Source organism: Neofelis nebulosa, chromosome 6 (assembly GCF_028018385.1).
Source record: "Neofelis nebulosa isolate mNeoNeb1 chromosome 6, mNeoNeb1.pri, whole genome shotgun sequence".
In the NCBI taxonomy this organism is placed as follows: Eukaryota; Metazoa; Chordata; class Mammalia; order Carnivora; family Felidae; genus Neofelis; species Neofelis nebulosa.
This window is the reverse complement of record NC_080787.1, coordinates 12,760,883-12,779,661: the sequence shown is the minus strand read 5'-3', so window position 1 is coordinate 12,779,661 and position 18,779 is coordinate 12,760,883. Positions and strand designations below refer to the sequence as shown.

At 42.2% G+C, this 18,779-nt stretch overlaps 1 protein-coding gene across 7 annotated transcripts in view; it reads right to left on the bottom strand.

Annotated features, from left to right (window-relative positions):
• Nucleotides 1-18,779, bottom strand: part of MBOAT1 (membrane bound O-acyltransferase domain containing 1) — a 107,398-nt gene that overhangs the window by 20,820 nt on the left and 67,799 nt on the right. For all 7 annotated transcript variants that reach the window (XM_058732871.1, XM_058732878.1, XM_058732875.1 and 4 more), the window contains 3 exons: nucleotides 4,981-5,036; nucleotides 2,235-2,289; nucleotides 318-501 (listed from right to left, as the gene is read on the bottom strand). In XM_058732871.1, coding sequence (XP_058588854.1) covers nucleotides 318-501; nucleotides 2,235-2,289; nucleotides 4,981-5,036 — 295 coding nt within the window. The remainder of the gene's footprint in view (nucleotides 1-317; nucleotides 502-2,234; nucleotides 2,290-4,980; nucleotides 5,037-18,779) is intronic.

Here is an 18,779-nt window from a genome sequence, read left to right as displayed (position 1 = left end):
AGCATAGGGCCGAGCACACTGTAAGCATTAAATATTGGCTGACTGACTAATGGACGAATTGCCTTAATATTTCCAGCCAGTGAGCTCCTCTGTGAAATAAACATGTGGTGTTCCAACATGGAAAACTGCTGTAAATAAATACCAATACCAGTATTTTCAGTGCATAGGGGTGGTGGGGGGGGGGGGGTTACTGGCCACGCTTTTTGGTGAACTGTTTGGCTTTTTAATTAGAACAATTACCAGTGAGAGTCAGCCCTGGAAGCAGAGCTCTATTTTTCTGGAGCTCTGCGTAAACACTCTCGGCACTAAAAACTTACAGTGGGAGAAGGCTCTGGCAGGCTCTGGAAACCTCTCTGCTTCCAGTTCACTTCCAGCAACTTCATGTGCGTATGTCTCCCCTCAATAAAGGCTATGTAATCCTTGAAATTGTTGCAAGGGCCAGCTATGACACTCATGAAGTTGAGAAGATAGCTTAAGTATTGCAAAAAGGAGGGCTTTACCCTGTGAAAATAAACAACAAGTTGAAGTCTTCGGTCTTTGGATTTTTCTTTTAGATCCGCAAGTAGGCCAATCCTAAACACAGGGGTTGTAGATTACCAGACGTAATCTTTGTAGATTACCAGACGTGAGGTGGTCTTTCTGGGTTCCGTTTCTCTAAAAATCCACCCAAGCTAGAAACCTGGTTTGAAAGGGCAGGTTAAATCGGGGAGTGGCTCGGGGAAGGCGCCGCGCTCCGTGGCGCCCTCTGCTGGCCGGCTGCGGCTATGGACATGGAGGGTGAGGTGCAGGGTAAAGGAGGCTCGGAGGCTGGGAAATGCGCTTTCTCATCACCCTTGGTCGCCTAACAAGAGAAAAAGGAAGGTAATAAACATAAGGCAGGGTGGGAACCTGACCTACTGTTAGCTGCTCGAGATGCACTGAAATGGGAAAACTCCCTCCCGACTGCCAAAATAAATGCAAAACAAATGATGGGTGGAACCAGTTTCCACTAGAAGAGGACACACAAAACCACCCCTGTGCAGCCTCTTGTCTGCTCGGGCATCCAGGCACGAGGTCCTGAACAACAGACAGAAGTAGCGGCAGGAAACAATTCTGTAGAGACCAGTTCTGGGTAGTGTTTTAATGGCATTTAGAAGGGCAGGATGAGGGGCGCCTGGGTGGCTCAGTCGGTTAAGCGTCCGACTTCAGCTCAGGTCACGATCTCGCGGTCCGTGAGTTCGAGCCCCGCGTCGGGCTCTGGGCTGACGGCTCGGAGCCTGGAGCCTGTTTCCGATTCTGTGTCTCCCTCTCTCTCTGCCCCTCCCCCGTTCATGCTCTGTCTCTCTCTGTCTCAAAAAAATAGATAAAAAAACGTTAAAAAAAAAAAAAAAAAAGGGCAGGATGGTATTGTGGGGACAAGGCTCCCTAAAATGCCACTGGTAACCCGTCACTGGAATATACCCTACAGCACTTATGCCCTCATAATACTGACCAAAGAGTGGGATTCATTAGTCTCTTGCAATGGGTCTCCATTTCTTCCAAGTCCCGATCCCTTCGTGTGGAAATGGGGCACTCCGTCTCCCGACCACTCAGGACCCTCTCTTCCTTACCCTGCCTCCTACAAGTCTCTGGCAGGAACCCTCCACCGCCATGGCTGCACCACCTTCCCCGATGTGCTACCCACGGGCTCTTTCCACTCCCCATCAATGCTACTCTCCTCCGTTAGTCTCCCTTCCTCTCCAACACCCACACCAGCCACAATCTGTCTTCAGCCTGCTTCCTGCCACCTGCCTCCCATCCCCCGGCCCCCAGTCCTCTGTCCAGCCCTTTGAGTCCGTTTCGTACCAGCATTTAATCCTACTGACGGGCACTGACAACTCTTTCTTGAGGACCCTCTGACACAGGCCCCATAAAAATAACTCGGTAATAACGGACATAACAACCTCAGTGAAGGAGAATCTTGCAAAACAAACAAAACTACAGATCCATTTACTCTCCGGCCCAGCAACCCCGCTTCTGGGAATCTGTCCCACCATTATACCCAAACTTGTTTAAAATGACCAAGGAACAGGGTCATGCATCACTGACTTGTAAAACCACAGACTGACAGACAACCCCAAGTATCCATCAACAGCAGATTCATTAAACAGACAATATTGCCTCCATATAATGCAGTGAATATGCAGATACTGAAAAGAGGGGGATTTCTGGACACTGATACACCAAGGCCTAGAGAACATACTGTGAAAACTTACTTCACAGCAAGTCGATGTTGCTCAGCAGAGAGGTCTTCAGCTCTTCGACCTAATCCTATAAAAAAGAAAAAAGTTAGAAAGGAGATGTGTGAAGCAGATAACTCATTCTAAAAGAGGCTTACAAAATTCATTTGAAGAAAGTGATTTATCTCATATTTCATTAATTTTGCTTCAGAAATCATAAAAGCGTCCTCCTTTTGCTTTTTTTTTTTTTTTTTAATGTCCCGGATTTAAGAGCTACCCACAAATATGTGTGTGAGGAGGAAAGTCTCTATATGTTCTTGTGAAGAGGGGAGGATTCAGGGACTACTATTGAATCTGCAGTCTGTCATGGATCCCAGAGAAGCCCCCACATCTCCTCCACTCCTTGCCCAAGTGCCTCTGGTTTCACTGCTCCATGAGAGAGAGAAGCCGGCCTTTGCTGCCTGCACCAGCTTAAGTACCTCCCTGAGTGCACTGGGTGCAAACACCCAGTATTGGCTGAGAACATAGGTGTGGAATGGGGAAAGGAACAGGGGACTTTCCTCTTCCAAAAAACAGGAAATGGAAGCCTGAATGCGGGGAAAACACAGAAGAATTATCAGGTGATTATTCTTTTAAAACTCATCCAGGGGCGCCTGGGTGAGTCAAGTCGGTTAAGCATCCAACTTCGCGGCTCAGGTCACGGTCTCACGGTTCATGGGTTCGAGCCCCGCGTCGGGCTCTGCGCTGACAGCTCAGAGCCTGGAGGCTGCTTTAGATTCTGTGCCTCCCTCTCTCTTTGCCCTTCCCCTGCTCGTGTTCTGTCTCTCTCTCAAAAATAAACATTAAGAAGAATTTTTAATAAAATAAAATTCATCCATGCCAGAAAATCACCTTAGTGCTTCTCATAAAATTTAGATGTTAACTTATACTCAAACTGAAGTGTCATAAGTTGACTTTAAAACCGTATATTCAGCTAAGACTGATTATGATCACCGATCACAGAGGCAATTCAGAAACATGTCTAAAGGCAGGCAGAAAAAAAAAAAAAGAGGTTAGAGTGGGAGAGAGCCAAAACATAAGAGACTGTTAAAAACTGAGAACAAACTGAGGGTTGATGGGGGGTGGGAGGGAGGGCAGGGTGGGTGATGGGTATTGAGGAGGGCACCTTTTGGGATGAGCACTGGGTGTTGTATGGAAACCAATTTGACAGTAAATTTCATATATTAAAAAATAAAAAAAAAATAAAAAAAAAAAATAAAGGCAGGCAGAGTGTTTCTGAATTTTACTTGTTCCTCCCATGCACAAGAAAAAAAGAAACGGCAAACAAACATCTTGCTGCATATAAGGGTTGTTCCAGAAAATCGGGTATACTGAGAATGCTTTAAGTAGTAAATATAGGCAAAAGGCCTATTAAAAAAAAAAAAAAAAAAAAGGCAGTATTTAAAAAAAAAAAAAATCACACTTTCTTCTAAGATCTCAACAATACATCTCTGGCAATCCTAGAAATTAAATTGATTTTAGTTATTGGTTTACGGTGCCAATATTAGTCTATAACCACTACCAAGTAGACTTTTAGGTACAAAAACATTCAGCAACTCACCCCCGTTTGCCCAGGACTTACCCAGTTTGCGTCCTAAAAGTCTCATGTCCTGGGAAGGCACTCAGTCCTGGGCAAACCAGGACAGATGGTCTCCCTGGAAAGACCCCATCCTTGGTATGAAATTACCCAGTTCTCTACACAGTGATTAAATTGCCAAGTATGAACTCGGAATACCCAGGGTCAAAATGAAATTAAATCGGTTCCCAAGCTTTAAAGAAAAATAAGACTAGCTGACAGAGACTGTAAATCTACTCAACCTGTTGGCACATAAAGAAGCTTCAACCGTCCGAAAGCGTTTGCCAGAGCAGTACAAATCCGTAGAATATACTTTTACTAATTGTACCCGACACCTCTTAAGCCCATATTAAAATCTTCCACCCAGCTGAAAGCGCTGTACTCATCCCCTGGAACCAGGTTTTAATCATGTAAATCACACTTTCTTGGCCATTTGCAGGAAGGGCATGAGCAAAGAAAATGTTCAGTTTTATACAAACAGAAGGTTCTTCCTTCTTCTAGGACAAGGGTCACGCTAATCTCATTAGATAATTTTCCAAGCCAAGCAAAAACAAAAACACTAAGCTAACAAAACAAATCCAGCATGAAAAACGATTAGCCAAGGGCACCTGGGTGGCTCAGTTGGTTGAGCGTCCGACTTTGGTTCAGCTCATGATCTTACGGGTTTTTGAGTTCGAGCTCTGCATCAGGCTCTGTGCTGACAGCTCGGAACCTGGAGCCTGTTTCGGGTTCTGTGTCTCCCCCTCTCTCTGCCCGCCCTCCCCCCCCACTCGCTCTCGCTCTCTCTCTCTCTCTCAAAAAGTAAATAAACATTTTTTAAAAAAAAAAGATTAATCAGCCAATACTATTTTTTATTACCTTATGAGCATCTCAGATTAAACCAAAGAAAAAATCAACAGATTTAGAAATGAAGGGCAGAGCGCACCATACATTTAAAATGTGGTATAAACAAACAAAAAAAACCCTTCTCAGTATAAAGACTTCAGCAAATGTAGACGGCAGATTCAGCAGGAAAAGTGGTAAATAATAGCTGAGAAAGTAAAAAGCTTTGATTAAAGAAGCTTGCAAATTTCTGACAAGTTATAATAAGATCTGGACTGTGGATATAGTCTAAACGAAGGTCTCTGTCGGGCTCACTCTCAGAACCAAAAGGAGAGTTCTTCTCACCATCATGAACTTGGAATGCCAAGGTCGTGATCTTCTGTGTGACAATCATCAGAGGCCTAAAAGGAAGACAGAAGATAATCCATTGGCAGAAGGGCCACGAGAAGAAACTTTCATTCTATTTCCCTGAATGGTGGTGTTTTATCCCGAAGGTTATTCAATAAAATACGAACACACTGGATTTGAAGAACACATTTTTATTTCCTTTCCAAATCACTTTAAGTAAGTAGATACAACAACACGGAACGAGATCACATCAGAAAGCCTCTCTGGCACTGTTACTCAAAGCCTTGAGTTTCAGTACCGGCACCGACTACGTTGTCTGGAACTCGTTAAAAATGCAGACTCGTACACTTCGTTCCGGAACCAGAGAAGGGAAACCTGCATCTTACCAAGATCTCCAGGGAACTCAGATGCACAGTAACATATGAGCAGCATCAGTTTGGGGGATACCTAAATCCAGTGCCCTGCTTCCGCCTGGATGAGGTACATATTCTGGCTTCTTCATTCTAGTATCTTCTACCATGTGTTGTTCTAGTAAAGGCAATTCTTGCACGTACTTTTTCCGTAGTGAAAGATTCATTTGTAAAACGCAGCCACCTGTCCATAAACCGTTTAGTGACCAAAAATAACACCAATCCTAATCTGAAAAGAGACCTCAAATAAAAACTTGCCTAAGAAGTGGCATCGTGTCAACAAGGATGCCAAGATAATTCAACAGAGGCAAGAACAATTTTCTTCAATAGTGATGGCACAACTAGATAGTCACATAAAAAAAGATACAAAAGTAATTAAAACTGCATCGAATACCTAAATGCAGGCTAAAACTATAAATCTCTTAGAAGAAAACACAGGCATAAATCTTTATGACCTTAGATTGGGTGACGGTTTCTTTTTTTTAATAATTTTTTGAGAGAGAGAGAGAGAGAGAGAGACAGAGAGACAGAGCGTGAGCAGGGGACGGGCAGAGAGAGAGGGAGACAGAATCTAAAACAGTTGCCAGGCTCCAGCTGTCAGCACAGAGCCTGGCGCGAGGCTCAAACTCATGAACCAGGAAATCATGACCTGAGCCGAAGTCAGATGCTTAACCGACTGGGCCACCCAGGTGCCCCTTGGTGATGGTTTCTTTTTTTTTTTTTTTTTTTTTTTTAATTTTTTTTTTTTCAACGTTTTTAATTTATTTTTGGGACAGAGAGAGACAGAGCATGAACGGGGGAGGGGCAGAGAGAGACGGAGACACAGAATCGGAAACAGGCTCCAGGCTCCGAGCCATCAGCCCAGAGCCTGACGCGGGGCTCGAACTCACGGACCGCGAGATCGTGACCTGGCTGAAGTCGGACGATTAACCGACTGCGCCACCCAGGCGCCCCCCTTGGTGATGGTTTCTTAAGTGCAACGCCAATAACCTGTAACTTCACAGGTAACAAAAGAAAATTATAGATTAAATGGATATCATTAAAACTTAAAATCCTGTGCTTCAAATGACACACACCATCAAGAAAGTGAGAAGATAGTTCACAGAATGTGCTGAATACATGTGTAAACCACACATCTGATAAGGGACTTGGCACTAGAATATATAAAGAACTCTTACAACTCAATAAGAATAAGACAGTAATATAATTTAAAAATGGCCAAAGGATCTGCATGGACATTTCTCTAGAAAGGATACACAAATGGTAAGAAGTTGCTCTGGCCGAGGTATAAGCAGATGAAAAGATGCTCAACAATAATCAGCCATCAAAGAAATGCAAATCAAATCATGTGCCCCTTCTCAACCACCAGGACGACTAGAATCAAAAAGACAGATAACAAGTATTGGCCAGGAGCTGGAGAACCCTCATACACTGCCAGTGGGAATATTAAATGGTACCTGCTACTTTAGTTTTTATTTTTAATGTTTATTTATTTTGGAGACAGAGACAGAGTGTGAGCAGGGGAGGGGCCGAGTGAGAGGGAGACAGACTCTGAAGCAGGCTCCAGGCTCTGAGCTGTCAGCACAGAGCCTGATGCGGGGCTCGAACTCACAAACCATGAGATCATGGCCTGAACCAAGGTCGGACGCTTAACTGACTGAGCCACCCAGGCGCCCTGGTATAAGCTACTTGAGAGAGTCTGGCAGTTTCTCAAAAGGTTAAACATAGAATCACCGTATAACCAAGCAATCCCACTCCTAGGAACATACCCATGAAAAATAAAAATACACTTACACAAAAACTTGGGCACACATGTTCAGAGCGACATTATTCGTAATAGCCCAAAGGGAAATAACCTAAATGTCCACCAACTGATGAATGAGTAAATGAAATGTGGTATGTCTACACAGTAGAGTATTATTCGGCAATAAAAACAATGAAGTCCTGACACATGCTATAATACAAATGGTCCTTAAAAACATTATGCTAGATGAAAGAGGCCAAACACAAAAGTCATATATTGCACGGTTCCACTGACATGAAATACCTAGGACAGCCAAACCCATAGAGAAAGGAAGTGTTGCCCAAGGCTGGGGCAGTTGGGAGGAAATGAGGACTGAGGGCTAATGCATACCGGTTTCTCTGGGAGGGCGATGAAAATGTCATATAATTGGGGCACCTGGGTGGTTCAGTCGGCTAAGCTTCCGACTTCGGCTCAGGTCACGATCTCGCGGTCCGTGGGTTCGAGCCCCGTGTCGGGCTCTGTGCTGACAGCTCAGAGCCTGGAGCCTGTTTCGGATTCTGTGTCTCCCTCTCTCTGACCCTCCCCCGTTCATGCTCTGTCTCTCTCTGTCTCAAAAATAAATAAACGTTAGAAAAAAAAATTAAAAAAAAAAAAAAGAAAATGTCATATAATTAATTATGGTAATGGTTGCACTCTGTAAATCCACTCTGTGAATACATTCAAAACCACTCAATTGTATTCTTCACATGTTTTATTTTTTTTTTAATCTTTAATTTTCTAAAGTTTATTTATTTATTTTGGAGAAGGTGTGCATGGGAGGGGCAGAGAGAGAGAGGCAGAAAGAGAGAATCCCAAGCAGGCTCCACACTGTCAGCGCTGGGCTCAGGCCCAAATGGTGAGATCATGACCTGAGCTGAAATCAAGAGTCGGACGCTTAACTGACCGAGCCAGGCAGGCATCCCTGAATCGTACTCTTGAAATGAGCGAACTGTAGGATATGTGAATTAGATCTCACCAAGAGGAAGTGGAGTTAGAATCCTCCCACATACTCACTCTTCTATGCATGTAAGGAGGAGTGCCATATGCTCTTGCTCAGAAGCCTTCCTGTCTCAACATTTTTCATTGATCCATTTATTTAAACTTATGAGTAGATGAGATGCCAAATTCAGAATGCCCAAGTTATGAGATTTGAGAGTCAAATCCGTAAAGTTACTGACTTAAAAGATGAAACTCAAATACCATCCATGTTGTATTTCAGTCAAAACCTAAAATAGTCCAAGACACGTCGATGATGATTGGAACTCATGCTGACTTTTTGCAAAAATGCAAAACGCGGCACACACGAGCAACCGCAAGTACAGGAAGGACGCAAAAAGGCTCCTTGATGCAGCCAACGAACTTCCGCAGAACAACGAGGCCTTAAAACTTGAGTTGTACTCGGATTTTCCACCGCTGAGAAGTGCGCCTTGTGCTGGGGTTTGCACGCACTCACCAGTAGCAGGCGCTGCACTTGCATCCATGGGAACCATCCGGTCAATCTGAAATCAAGGTTTGAGTCCAGCATGGTGGAGGTAGGGCCATTTCTCTTTTGTCCGATAACATTCTTCATGATTAAGAAATAAAAAAGATAAACAGGCCAACTTCTGGGGAAGATGCCTCATCCCATGGATACAGCCAGACAACAGCCACATCGGTGTACAGGACCCAAACAAGGACCTGAAGACTGACAGAACAGGGTCACCACAGCTAAACGGAGAGAAGAGGCCCCACTGAAAAGAGTAGGAAGTGTGCAAACACGGCTGGGAACCAAACTGACCCATGAGACTGTCTGTGGGAAGGAGGGTCACTGCAAGCATGGAGAAGAGCAGACCCCACACCAGACACCGGGAAAATAAATCCCCCTCACAGTTTGCTTTGAAAACCACAGACGCTTAACGCCACCAGTCCTTAAAACCAGCGGCACATAACACCTAGAACCTTAAAAACCGGCAGGCTCAGCTCTGGGACAGCTGGAGCTTGATAGGAAATGGAGTCCTGGACCCTAAAGAGACAGCATGACAAACAGGCCTGCTGAGATACAGCACGGAAGCAGCAATTTGAAAAATACCTGGGGTATACTGTGGTATACAGGAAGGAGATTTACTAATCTCAGAGCGTGTGCTTGAGAGACAGGGATCTTTAGGAGTCTTCTCCAGACACAAAACAGCTGGTGGGCGCCATTTCTCTCCCCTACATCCCTGCCTAAATAGGACACCTGTGGGAACCGGCTCAAATACTCTCCAATTAGCTTGATAATACCGCACGACCCCCACTCTCCTGCCCCATCTAATCTGCCCTTGGCAGGAGTCCATCCAAAGCAGCACCACAAGCTGGCATTGTGCAAGCAACTGCCACAGGGGCCAGCGCCACTCTAAGTGACTCCTGCCTTGGGGAGGCAGGTAGAAGATAACCACACACACCAGTTAGACTCTGGCCCCAGCAGTGGGCTGGGGCAGACATCGGGTCTGACTGCAGACCCCACACACCAACTAGAGCCTGTCAGGGGACAAAACAGGAAGAGCACCCTGCAGTTCAGCGTGACCACAGCTCTGAAAAATTCTTGGTCTGACCTGACGCAAGCCCGAGGTAGCCCAACTGGCCCATTAGACACATAGGGACCAAATCCTGCCCACAACGGGCAAAGAGAGCCATTGCAGACAACTGGTCTGAAGGCAAATGCAGCTCAGTCACAACCATAGGGTGCTCTCAACACACAGAGGAAGCAAAACCGTAAAGCACCAGGTTCTGGTGAACATGGGACATTGCACTGTAGGGCACTAAGGGACCCCTTCTTCATAATGCCACTGCTTTCAACAGCAGGAGACACTGCTGACTTTCCTAACACAGAGAAACAGACACAGAGAGTTAGACAAAATGAGACAGAGGACTATGTTCCAAATGAAAGAACAGGACAAAAATCACAGCAAGAGAGCCAAATGAAACAGAGGTAAGTAATATGCCTGAGAGAGAACTTAAAGTAATGTTCATAAAGATACTCATGGGACTGGAGAAAAGAGTGGAGGATCTCAGTGATATGTTCAACAAAGAGAAACCATAAAAATGAGCCAATCAGAGATAAAGAACTCAGTAACTAAAATTTATACAGGAAGGAATAAATAGTAGACTAGACTAGAGAAAGCAGAAGAATGGGTCAGTGAACTGGAGGACAGAGTAATGGAAGCAATCAAGCTGAACAGGAGAAAGAAAAAAGAATAATAAAAAATAAGAATAGACTAAGGGAACTCAGTGACAGCATAAAACATAAAAACACTCATTTATAGGGGTCCTGGAAGGAGAAGAAAGAGAAGAGGGGGAAGAAAATTTATGTCAAGAAATACTAGGTGAAAACTTTCCTAATCTGGGAAAGGAAACAGAACTCCAAATCCAGGAGGCCAGAGAGCACCACCCAAAAATCAACCCAAGGAGGTCCACACCAAGACATAAAAAATTAAAATGGCAAAACATAGTGGTAAAGAGAAACATTTTACAACAGCAAAAGAAAATTATTACATACACAGAAACCCCACAAGGCTATCAACAGATTTTTCAGCAGAAACTTTGCAGGCCAGAAGGGAGTAATACAATATATTCAAATGCTGCAAGGAAAAAATCTGCGGTTAAAAATACTCCATCCAGCAAGGTTATCATTCATAATAGAAGGAGAGAGAAATAATTCCACAGATAACATCGATAAAATTGATAAACCATTAGCCAGACTCATCAAAAAAGAAAGAGAATTCAAATAAACAAAATCAGAACTGAAAGAGAAGAAATAACAACCAACACCACAGAAATACAAAGGACTATAAGAGATTATTATGAAAAATCATATGTCAACAAAATGGACAACTTAGAAGAAATGGATAAATTTCTAGAAACATATAACCTCCCAAAAATGAATCAGGAAGAAATAGGAATTTTGAACAGACCAATTACCAACAATAAAATTGAATCTCAAGTCCAGGACCAGACAGCTTCATAGGTTAATTCCACCAAAGATTTAAAGAAGAGCTAATACCTATTATCCTCAAATAATCCAAAAAAATACAAGAGGAAAGAAAACTTCCAAATTTCTTCTATGAGGCCTGCACTACCTTGATAGCAAAATCAGATAAAGTCACTACAAACAAAGAAAAAAAAAAAGACACTACAAAAAAAAAGAGAACTACAGGCCAATATCTCTGATAAACATACATGCAAAGAGCCTCAACAAAATATTAGCAAACTACATCCAACAACATGTTAAAAAAATCATACCACAATCAAGTGGTATTTATTCCCAGAATGCAAGGGTAGTTCAATACTCACAAATCCATCAGATCAATAAGAGGATAAAAATCATGTGATCATTTCAAGATGCAGAAAAAACATTTCACAAAGTACTATATCCATTCATGATAAAAACTCTTAAACAAAGTAGGCTAAGAGGGAACGTACCTCAACATAATAAAGGCCATATATAAAAAACCCATAACTAACATCATATTCAATGGTGAAAAACCGAGTTTTCCCCCTAAGATCAGGAACAAGACATGGACGTCCACAAAAGTGTCCTACCACTTTTATTCAACATAATACAGAAGGTCCCAGCCACAGCAATCAGACAAAAAAAAAAAAAAAAAAAAGGAATAAAAGGCATATAAACCGGTAATGAAGATGTAAAACTTCCACTATTTGCATATGACATGATACCATATATAGAAAACTTGAAAGAGTCTACCAAAAAACTATCTGAACTGATAAGGAAATTCAGGAAGATCGCAGGATCCAAAATCAATGTACAGAAATCCGTTGCATTTCTACAGACTAATAATGAAGTAGCAGAAAGAAAATTTAAAAATACAATCCCATTTACAACTGCACCAAAAATAACAGAATACCTAGGAAGAAATTAACCAAGGAGGTGAAAGACCTGTACTTTGTAAACTATAAAATATTAATGAAAGAAATTGAAGACAACAGAAACACATGGAAAAATATTCCATGCTCACAGACTGGAAGAACAAATATTGGTAAAATGTCTATACTATCCAAAGCAATCCATAGATTTACTGTACTCCCTATCAAAATACCAACATTTTTCACAAAACTAGAATGAAGAATCCTAAAATTTGTATGGAACCACAAAGGACCTAAATTTCAAAAAGAAATCTTGAAAAAAGAAAAAGCTGGAGGTATCACTATTCTAGACTTCAAGTTATATTACTAAGCTGTAATAATCAAAATAGTATGGTACTGCCACAAAAATAGACACATATTTCAATAGAACACAAAGGAGCTCAGAAGAAACCCGCAACTTTATGTTCAATTAATCTTTGACAAAAGATGAAAGAATATGCAATGGGAAAAAGTCTCTTCAGCAAGTGGTGTTGGGAAAGCTGGAAAGCTACATCCAAAAGAATGACACTGGACCATTTTCTCACATCATACACAAAAATAAACTCAAAATGGATTAAAGACCTAAATATGAGACACAAAACCATCAAAATCCTAGAAGGGAGTACAGGCAGTAATTTCTCTGACATTGGCTGTAACATTTTTCTAGACAGGTCTCCTGAGGCAAGGGAAACAAAAGCAAAAATAAACTAGTGGGACTATATCAAAATAAAAAGCTTCTTCACAGCGAAGGAAACAATCACCAAAACTAAAAGACAACCTACAGAATGGCAGAGAACATTTTCAAATGACATATCCAATAAAGGGTTAATATCCAAAACGTATAAAGAACGGATACAACGCCACACCCAAAAAACAAATAACCCAATTAAAAATGGGCAAAAGACACGAACAGACATTTCTCCACAGAAGACGTGCAGATGGCCAACAGACACATAAAACGATGCTCAAAATCACTCATCATCAGGGAAATGCAAATCAAAACCACAATGAAATATCACTTCACACTTATGAACATGGCTAAAATCCAAAACACAAGAAATAACAAGTGCTCCCGAGGATGTGAAAAAAAAAAGGAACCCTAGTGCACTATCGGTGGGAATGCAAACTGGTGCAGCCCCTGTGGAAAATCCTATGGAGGTTCCTCAAAATGTTAAAAGTAAAATTACCATATGATCCAGGAATTCAACTGTTAGGTATTTAACCAAGGAATATAAAAACACTAATTCAAAACAATATATGCACCCCTATTTATTTCAGAATTATTTACCATGGCCAAACTATTAAAGCAGCCCAGCGTCCATCAATAGATGAATGAATAAAGAAGATGTAGTATGTACATATACATGCAATGGAATATTGCTCAGCTAGAAGAACGAATGAAATCTTGCCATTTGCAACAACATGGATGGATCTAGGGAGTATAATGCTAAGTGAAATAAGTCAGTCAGAAAAAGACAAATACCGTATGACCTCACTCCTATTTGGACTTTAAGAAAGAAAACAAATGAACAAAAACGTAAAAAGAGACAAACAAAAAACAGACTCTTTAGTACAAAGAACAAACTGATGGTTATCAGAGGGAGGTGGGTGTGGGGACGGGTAAAATAGGTGAAGGAAATTAAGACTATACTAATCATGATGAGCCCAGAGTAATGTATAAAATTATTGATTCAGTATACTGTACACCTGAAACTAATATGACACTCTATGTTAATTATACTGAAATTTTAAAAGTCAACAGAAGGAAAAATTTATACATATATAAGGAAAGAAAATCACTTTTTTTTTTCTGAACCTAAGATTATGGTTCCAATTTGGATAAAGACATATAGGGAAAAATGAATAAGGGAAAACAGGCAGATGGAGATGTGATTAGGGTAGAAAGAACAATGCCACTCCCTCCAACACACACACACACACACACACACACACACACACACACACACACACACACAGAAAATCAGTGCCTTCCTACAAACTCCGGGCAATTTACCAGAAGTGGTACCCATTCGTCCATGTCTATTTTCCGTATCAACTCCCACCAAAAAATAACCTGTCTTTTAAAACATTAAACAGAAACTCAATTTTGAACAACATTCCAATAAGACCTACCTAGTTTACCTTACTCTTTGGAGCTAGCGTGGTTAAGTTCTCTGTCCTGGTAAAACTGAGATGGGGCAATGATATAAAGTTGGCTGGCCAGCATCACGCCAGATCTGACATTCAAGATCCAAAAGAGTATATTTTGCATTTTCATTACTCTTTTCTTTATAATAAAAGTCCTCTTGTAATACTAATATATTAGGAAAGCAAAGAGTCAGGCAAGCCTAAGTTAGACAGGGTGGGAGAATAGGAATATGACAAACTTTCAATCAACGGCAACCTAGGCTGGGACTGCCATCTTGCACAACCAGGGGCTCCACATGCAATGTGAACTATGCAACTAGTAGCCGTAACTCAGCAGCTGAGGAGCACAGGAGGCTCGGACAGTACTCCCTCATCTCTGTTGCTTCTGCCCCACTGGTAACCCCCACTCCCTGGATTACCAAAGAAGGAGGTGATGGTATGACAACTTCAGTAGAATGTTACCAAACTCCTATCAACTCTTCCAGCATCAGGAAGAATATGGAGGGCTCCAGAAGTCACAGCAAACAAAACAGATGGTTCCATGAGCTCCCCAGGACTGCAACTAAGGGTAGCGGGAACTCTTCTCCACTTAGTTCAAAGTTCACCGAGTATCTGTTGGGAACCATCCAGTGGTCAATCAGAGTAGAATAGGCTTACCCTTCGCATTAATCTTTCCAAAGTTGTAATCTCCACACTCTCGCACTCAACAATAACAGAATCATCAGTTCTCCATTCTAATAGGCACCCACCAAATATACTTACTTGGTAGAACTTATACTCATGTCTGGGAATTAAATTCCAAGTGACTATACTAGTTATCAAAGAGCTGACAGAAGCCTGAAGAAGCACGAAATAAGCAAATCTCCCTGCAGACATCACTTCTTTGCCCATATTATAAAACCCAATTATTTGCACATACTGAGTTGGTCAGGTGGAGGGGCCAGGATGTCATAAACCAAGAGAAGAAAACATTTCCCAAATGATCATCTCTAGCAGCAAGGGGTGCAGACAAGTGATATTTCTATTATGCCCTAGTAAGGTAAAAGGGAACACAAAGGCTATTGTTCTACTCCTCTAGACCATTTCACCATAATATACATGCATATGCATTCATAATATGCATACTTGCAAATATATTTAAGTATTATTTATGATTTCTCATTATAATCATATAAAAGAATAAAACAATTATTAAAATCACCAATAAAGACCTCCCAACAGAACTACTGTCTCAGCATTTTGATTATTTCCTTCCAGGCCTTACTACGCATGTCCACGTTCATAAAAATGGGAATCTTTTTTTTTCTTTTATTTTTGAATGTTTATTTTTATTTTGAGAAAGAGCACCAGCAGGGGAGGGGCAGAGAGGGGGAGACAGAATCCCAAGCAGGCTCCATGCTGTTAGCACAGAACCCGAGGTGGGGCTTGATCCCATGAACTGTGAGACCATGACCTGAGCCAAAACCAAGAGTCAGATGCTTAACTGACTGAGCCACCCAGTCAGGGACTGAGCACCCCTAAAAGTGGGAGTCTTAAGTCACATATTAGTTTTGTGGATTTGATTTTCCATTGTATTGTAAGCATTTTCCAGTGTCCTTAAACATTCTTTGAAGACAACATTTTCAGTGGACACGTATTAGTACCATGATTTAATCATTCACCTCTTTTGGACCATTGAGGATGCTAACAGCTTTTCACTATTGACAACAGCCGAACACCCTTATGAATACATTTGATTTCCTTAAGGTAATTCAATTCCTAGGAATTTCTCCTATCATAGAATACGAGCTTAAAAAAAAAAAAAAATTCCTGCTTGAAATTTTATGGCTAAGTTGCCTTCCAGAAGGGGACGGTACCAATTTGTACTCCCACTATCAGTGTGTAAGCGTTCTTGTTTCAGACTGTTCTCAAAAACACACGGGCAACTCAAATTGCCAACATGATGGGAGAGCAATTAGCTGCCTGAATCGGCCGAGCCTGCAAAGAGGAAATGAGGGTTCTTCTTTCTGCTTCCCTCAGAAATATCAATTTGTACCCTTCTGGGAGCAAGAGAGAAGAATGAGCTCACTTCCACACACTTCAAAGGAATCAAGTACCCGCTTTATTACCAGCAACTGTTGAGCGTCCTGCAGGGGAACAGTAAATGTTCTGGTATTTTTAACAGCCCACATTCACAGAGAAAACACAAAGGATATTCGCCACTAATAAAAGTGTGTCGTCTGTGGTATCCTCGCCATTAACAACAGTCCAGCCCACAAAAACCTGATTACTTTCAGAAAAACAAATAAAATGCCAAGCCCCAGAATAATTTAAAGTATGAGTTTAGCCGTTACTCTCAAATTAAAAACATATATATGTTGTTTGGCACAAATGCTGATCTCCTCTAATCCCACTCAATTCCTGTCTGTGCTCTTATCCTAAAGACGTTTATAGAGGTGCCTGAGTGGCTCAGTTAAGGTGTCAGCTCAGGTCAGGATCTCACAGTCCCTGGGTTCAAGCCCCGGGTCGGGCTCTGACGGTGTGGAGCCTGTTTGGGATTCTCTGTCTCCCTCTCTCTCTGCCCCTCTCCTACTCATGGACATGCACTTACACTCACTCTCTCTCTCTCCCAAAATAAAAAAAAAAAATTAAATAAACAAAGACGTAATAAAGTATGTTAAGCTCTTCAGTTTGGAAGCATGCTACAAAGGGAACAGCTATCTCGTTAGGCTGTTTTAAAACACCAGGTTCAACTTCAAGACAGAACTTTAGGAGCACCTGGGTGGCTCAGTCAGTTGAGCATCCGACTTCAGCTCAGGTCATGATCTCACGGTTCATGGGTTCGAGCCCCGCATCGGGCTCTGTGCTGACAGCTCGGAGCCTGGAGCCTGCTTCAGATTCTGTGTCTCCCTCTCTCTCTGCCCCTCCACTGCTCATGCTCTGTCTCTCTCTCTCTCTGTCACAAATAAATTTAAAAAATTTTTAAAAACTCTACTTTATTCCTCCACAAAACAAAAATTTTAAGCTGAAACGAATGGAAGTGTCAGACAAAGTCCATTCTGAAGGGGAACTGGGGTTTTCTGCATGTTCATCATCAAAACAGACATCATTAAAGAATCTCTGTAACTGACAATCTGGGATTTAAAACCTCTTGTCAATTTCAGGTTGGTAGGTGCCTCTCTGTTTATCCAAGAAGGCAGATTTATGTGTCAGTGAGGCACAGTGAATTTCTGGTGGCAGGGAAAAAATAATGCTGCTTAATAATGTTCTATAATTTGGGGCGCCTGGGTGGCGCAGTCGGTTAAGCGTCCGACTTCAGCCAGGTCACGATCTCGCGGTCCGTGAGTTCGAGCCCCGCGTCAGGCTCTGGGCTGATGGCTCGGAGCCTGGAGCCTGTTTCCGATTCTGTGTCTCCGTCTCTCTCTGCCCCTCCCCCGTTCATGCTCTGTCTCTCTCTGTCCCAAAAATAAAAAATAAAAAACGTTGAAAAAAAAAAATTAAAAAAAAAAATAATGTTCTATAATTTAATTTTTTTAATGTTTTATTTATTATTTGACAGAGAGAGAGAGAGACAGAGACAGGGACAGAGGGAAAGCATGAGCAGGGGAGGGGCACAGAGAGGGAGACACAGAATCCGAAGCAGGTTCCAGGCTCTGAGCGGTCAGCACAGAGCCCGATGCGGGGCTCAAACCCATGAACTATGAGATCATGACCTGAGCCAAAGTCGGACGCTAAACCGACTGAGCCACCCAGGCGCCCCAATAATGTCCTATAATTTAAAAAAAGACATATGCTGAAGAACCGAATAGCACGGCCATCCAGCAGTTAGAGAAGGAAGTCTCACACAACTACAGGGAACAGACACATCTTCTCTGTATCCTTCCTCAATCCACAGTGTTCTTTATAGTTCAAACATTCTATGATCTAATGTGCAATCTAGTGTGTAATCTAGTGTGTAACTTCTTAATACAAGGAGATCTAAAAAATGCCCGAGGGGCCCCTGAGTGGTTCAGTCGATTAAGCACTGACAGCGCGGAACCTGCCTGGATTTTCTCTCCCCTTCTGTGTCTGCACACCCCCCCCCATGTTCTCTCTCTAAATAAATAAATAAACATTTAAAAAAAAATTTCCAAGCACCAACATCACTTGAAGAAAGATGTCACGACCATGCTGCTGGAAGTCAAGCTGACAGTGACTGATTTCCATTGTCCCCTTCTGTCAAAGTCCCCAGTTTTATGGACAGAACCGACAAGAAAGGAGGTGTGACAAGAGTGGGGAGAAGTGGGGACGCTGCAGGTGTTCTCACCTGCATGATCGGGGGCGAGGGACAGCTGTTGGCCCATCAAAAGGCACACTATCACAGAACACTGTGTGCTGCTGTCTGAGAATGGCCGTAACCGAGTATCACAAATTAGGTGGCTTAAAACCAGAAACTAATTACACCTACAAAGACCCCATTTCCAAATAAGAATACATTCAGAGATTGAGGTTGGAGGAACATTAATCAACCCAGTACACGACGATAAATATGCTCTCAAGAGAACTTCCCAAACCAACCTGAAGTCGGTAACCCTATGTACATGCCAGTCTTTGCTCAC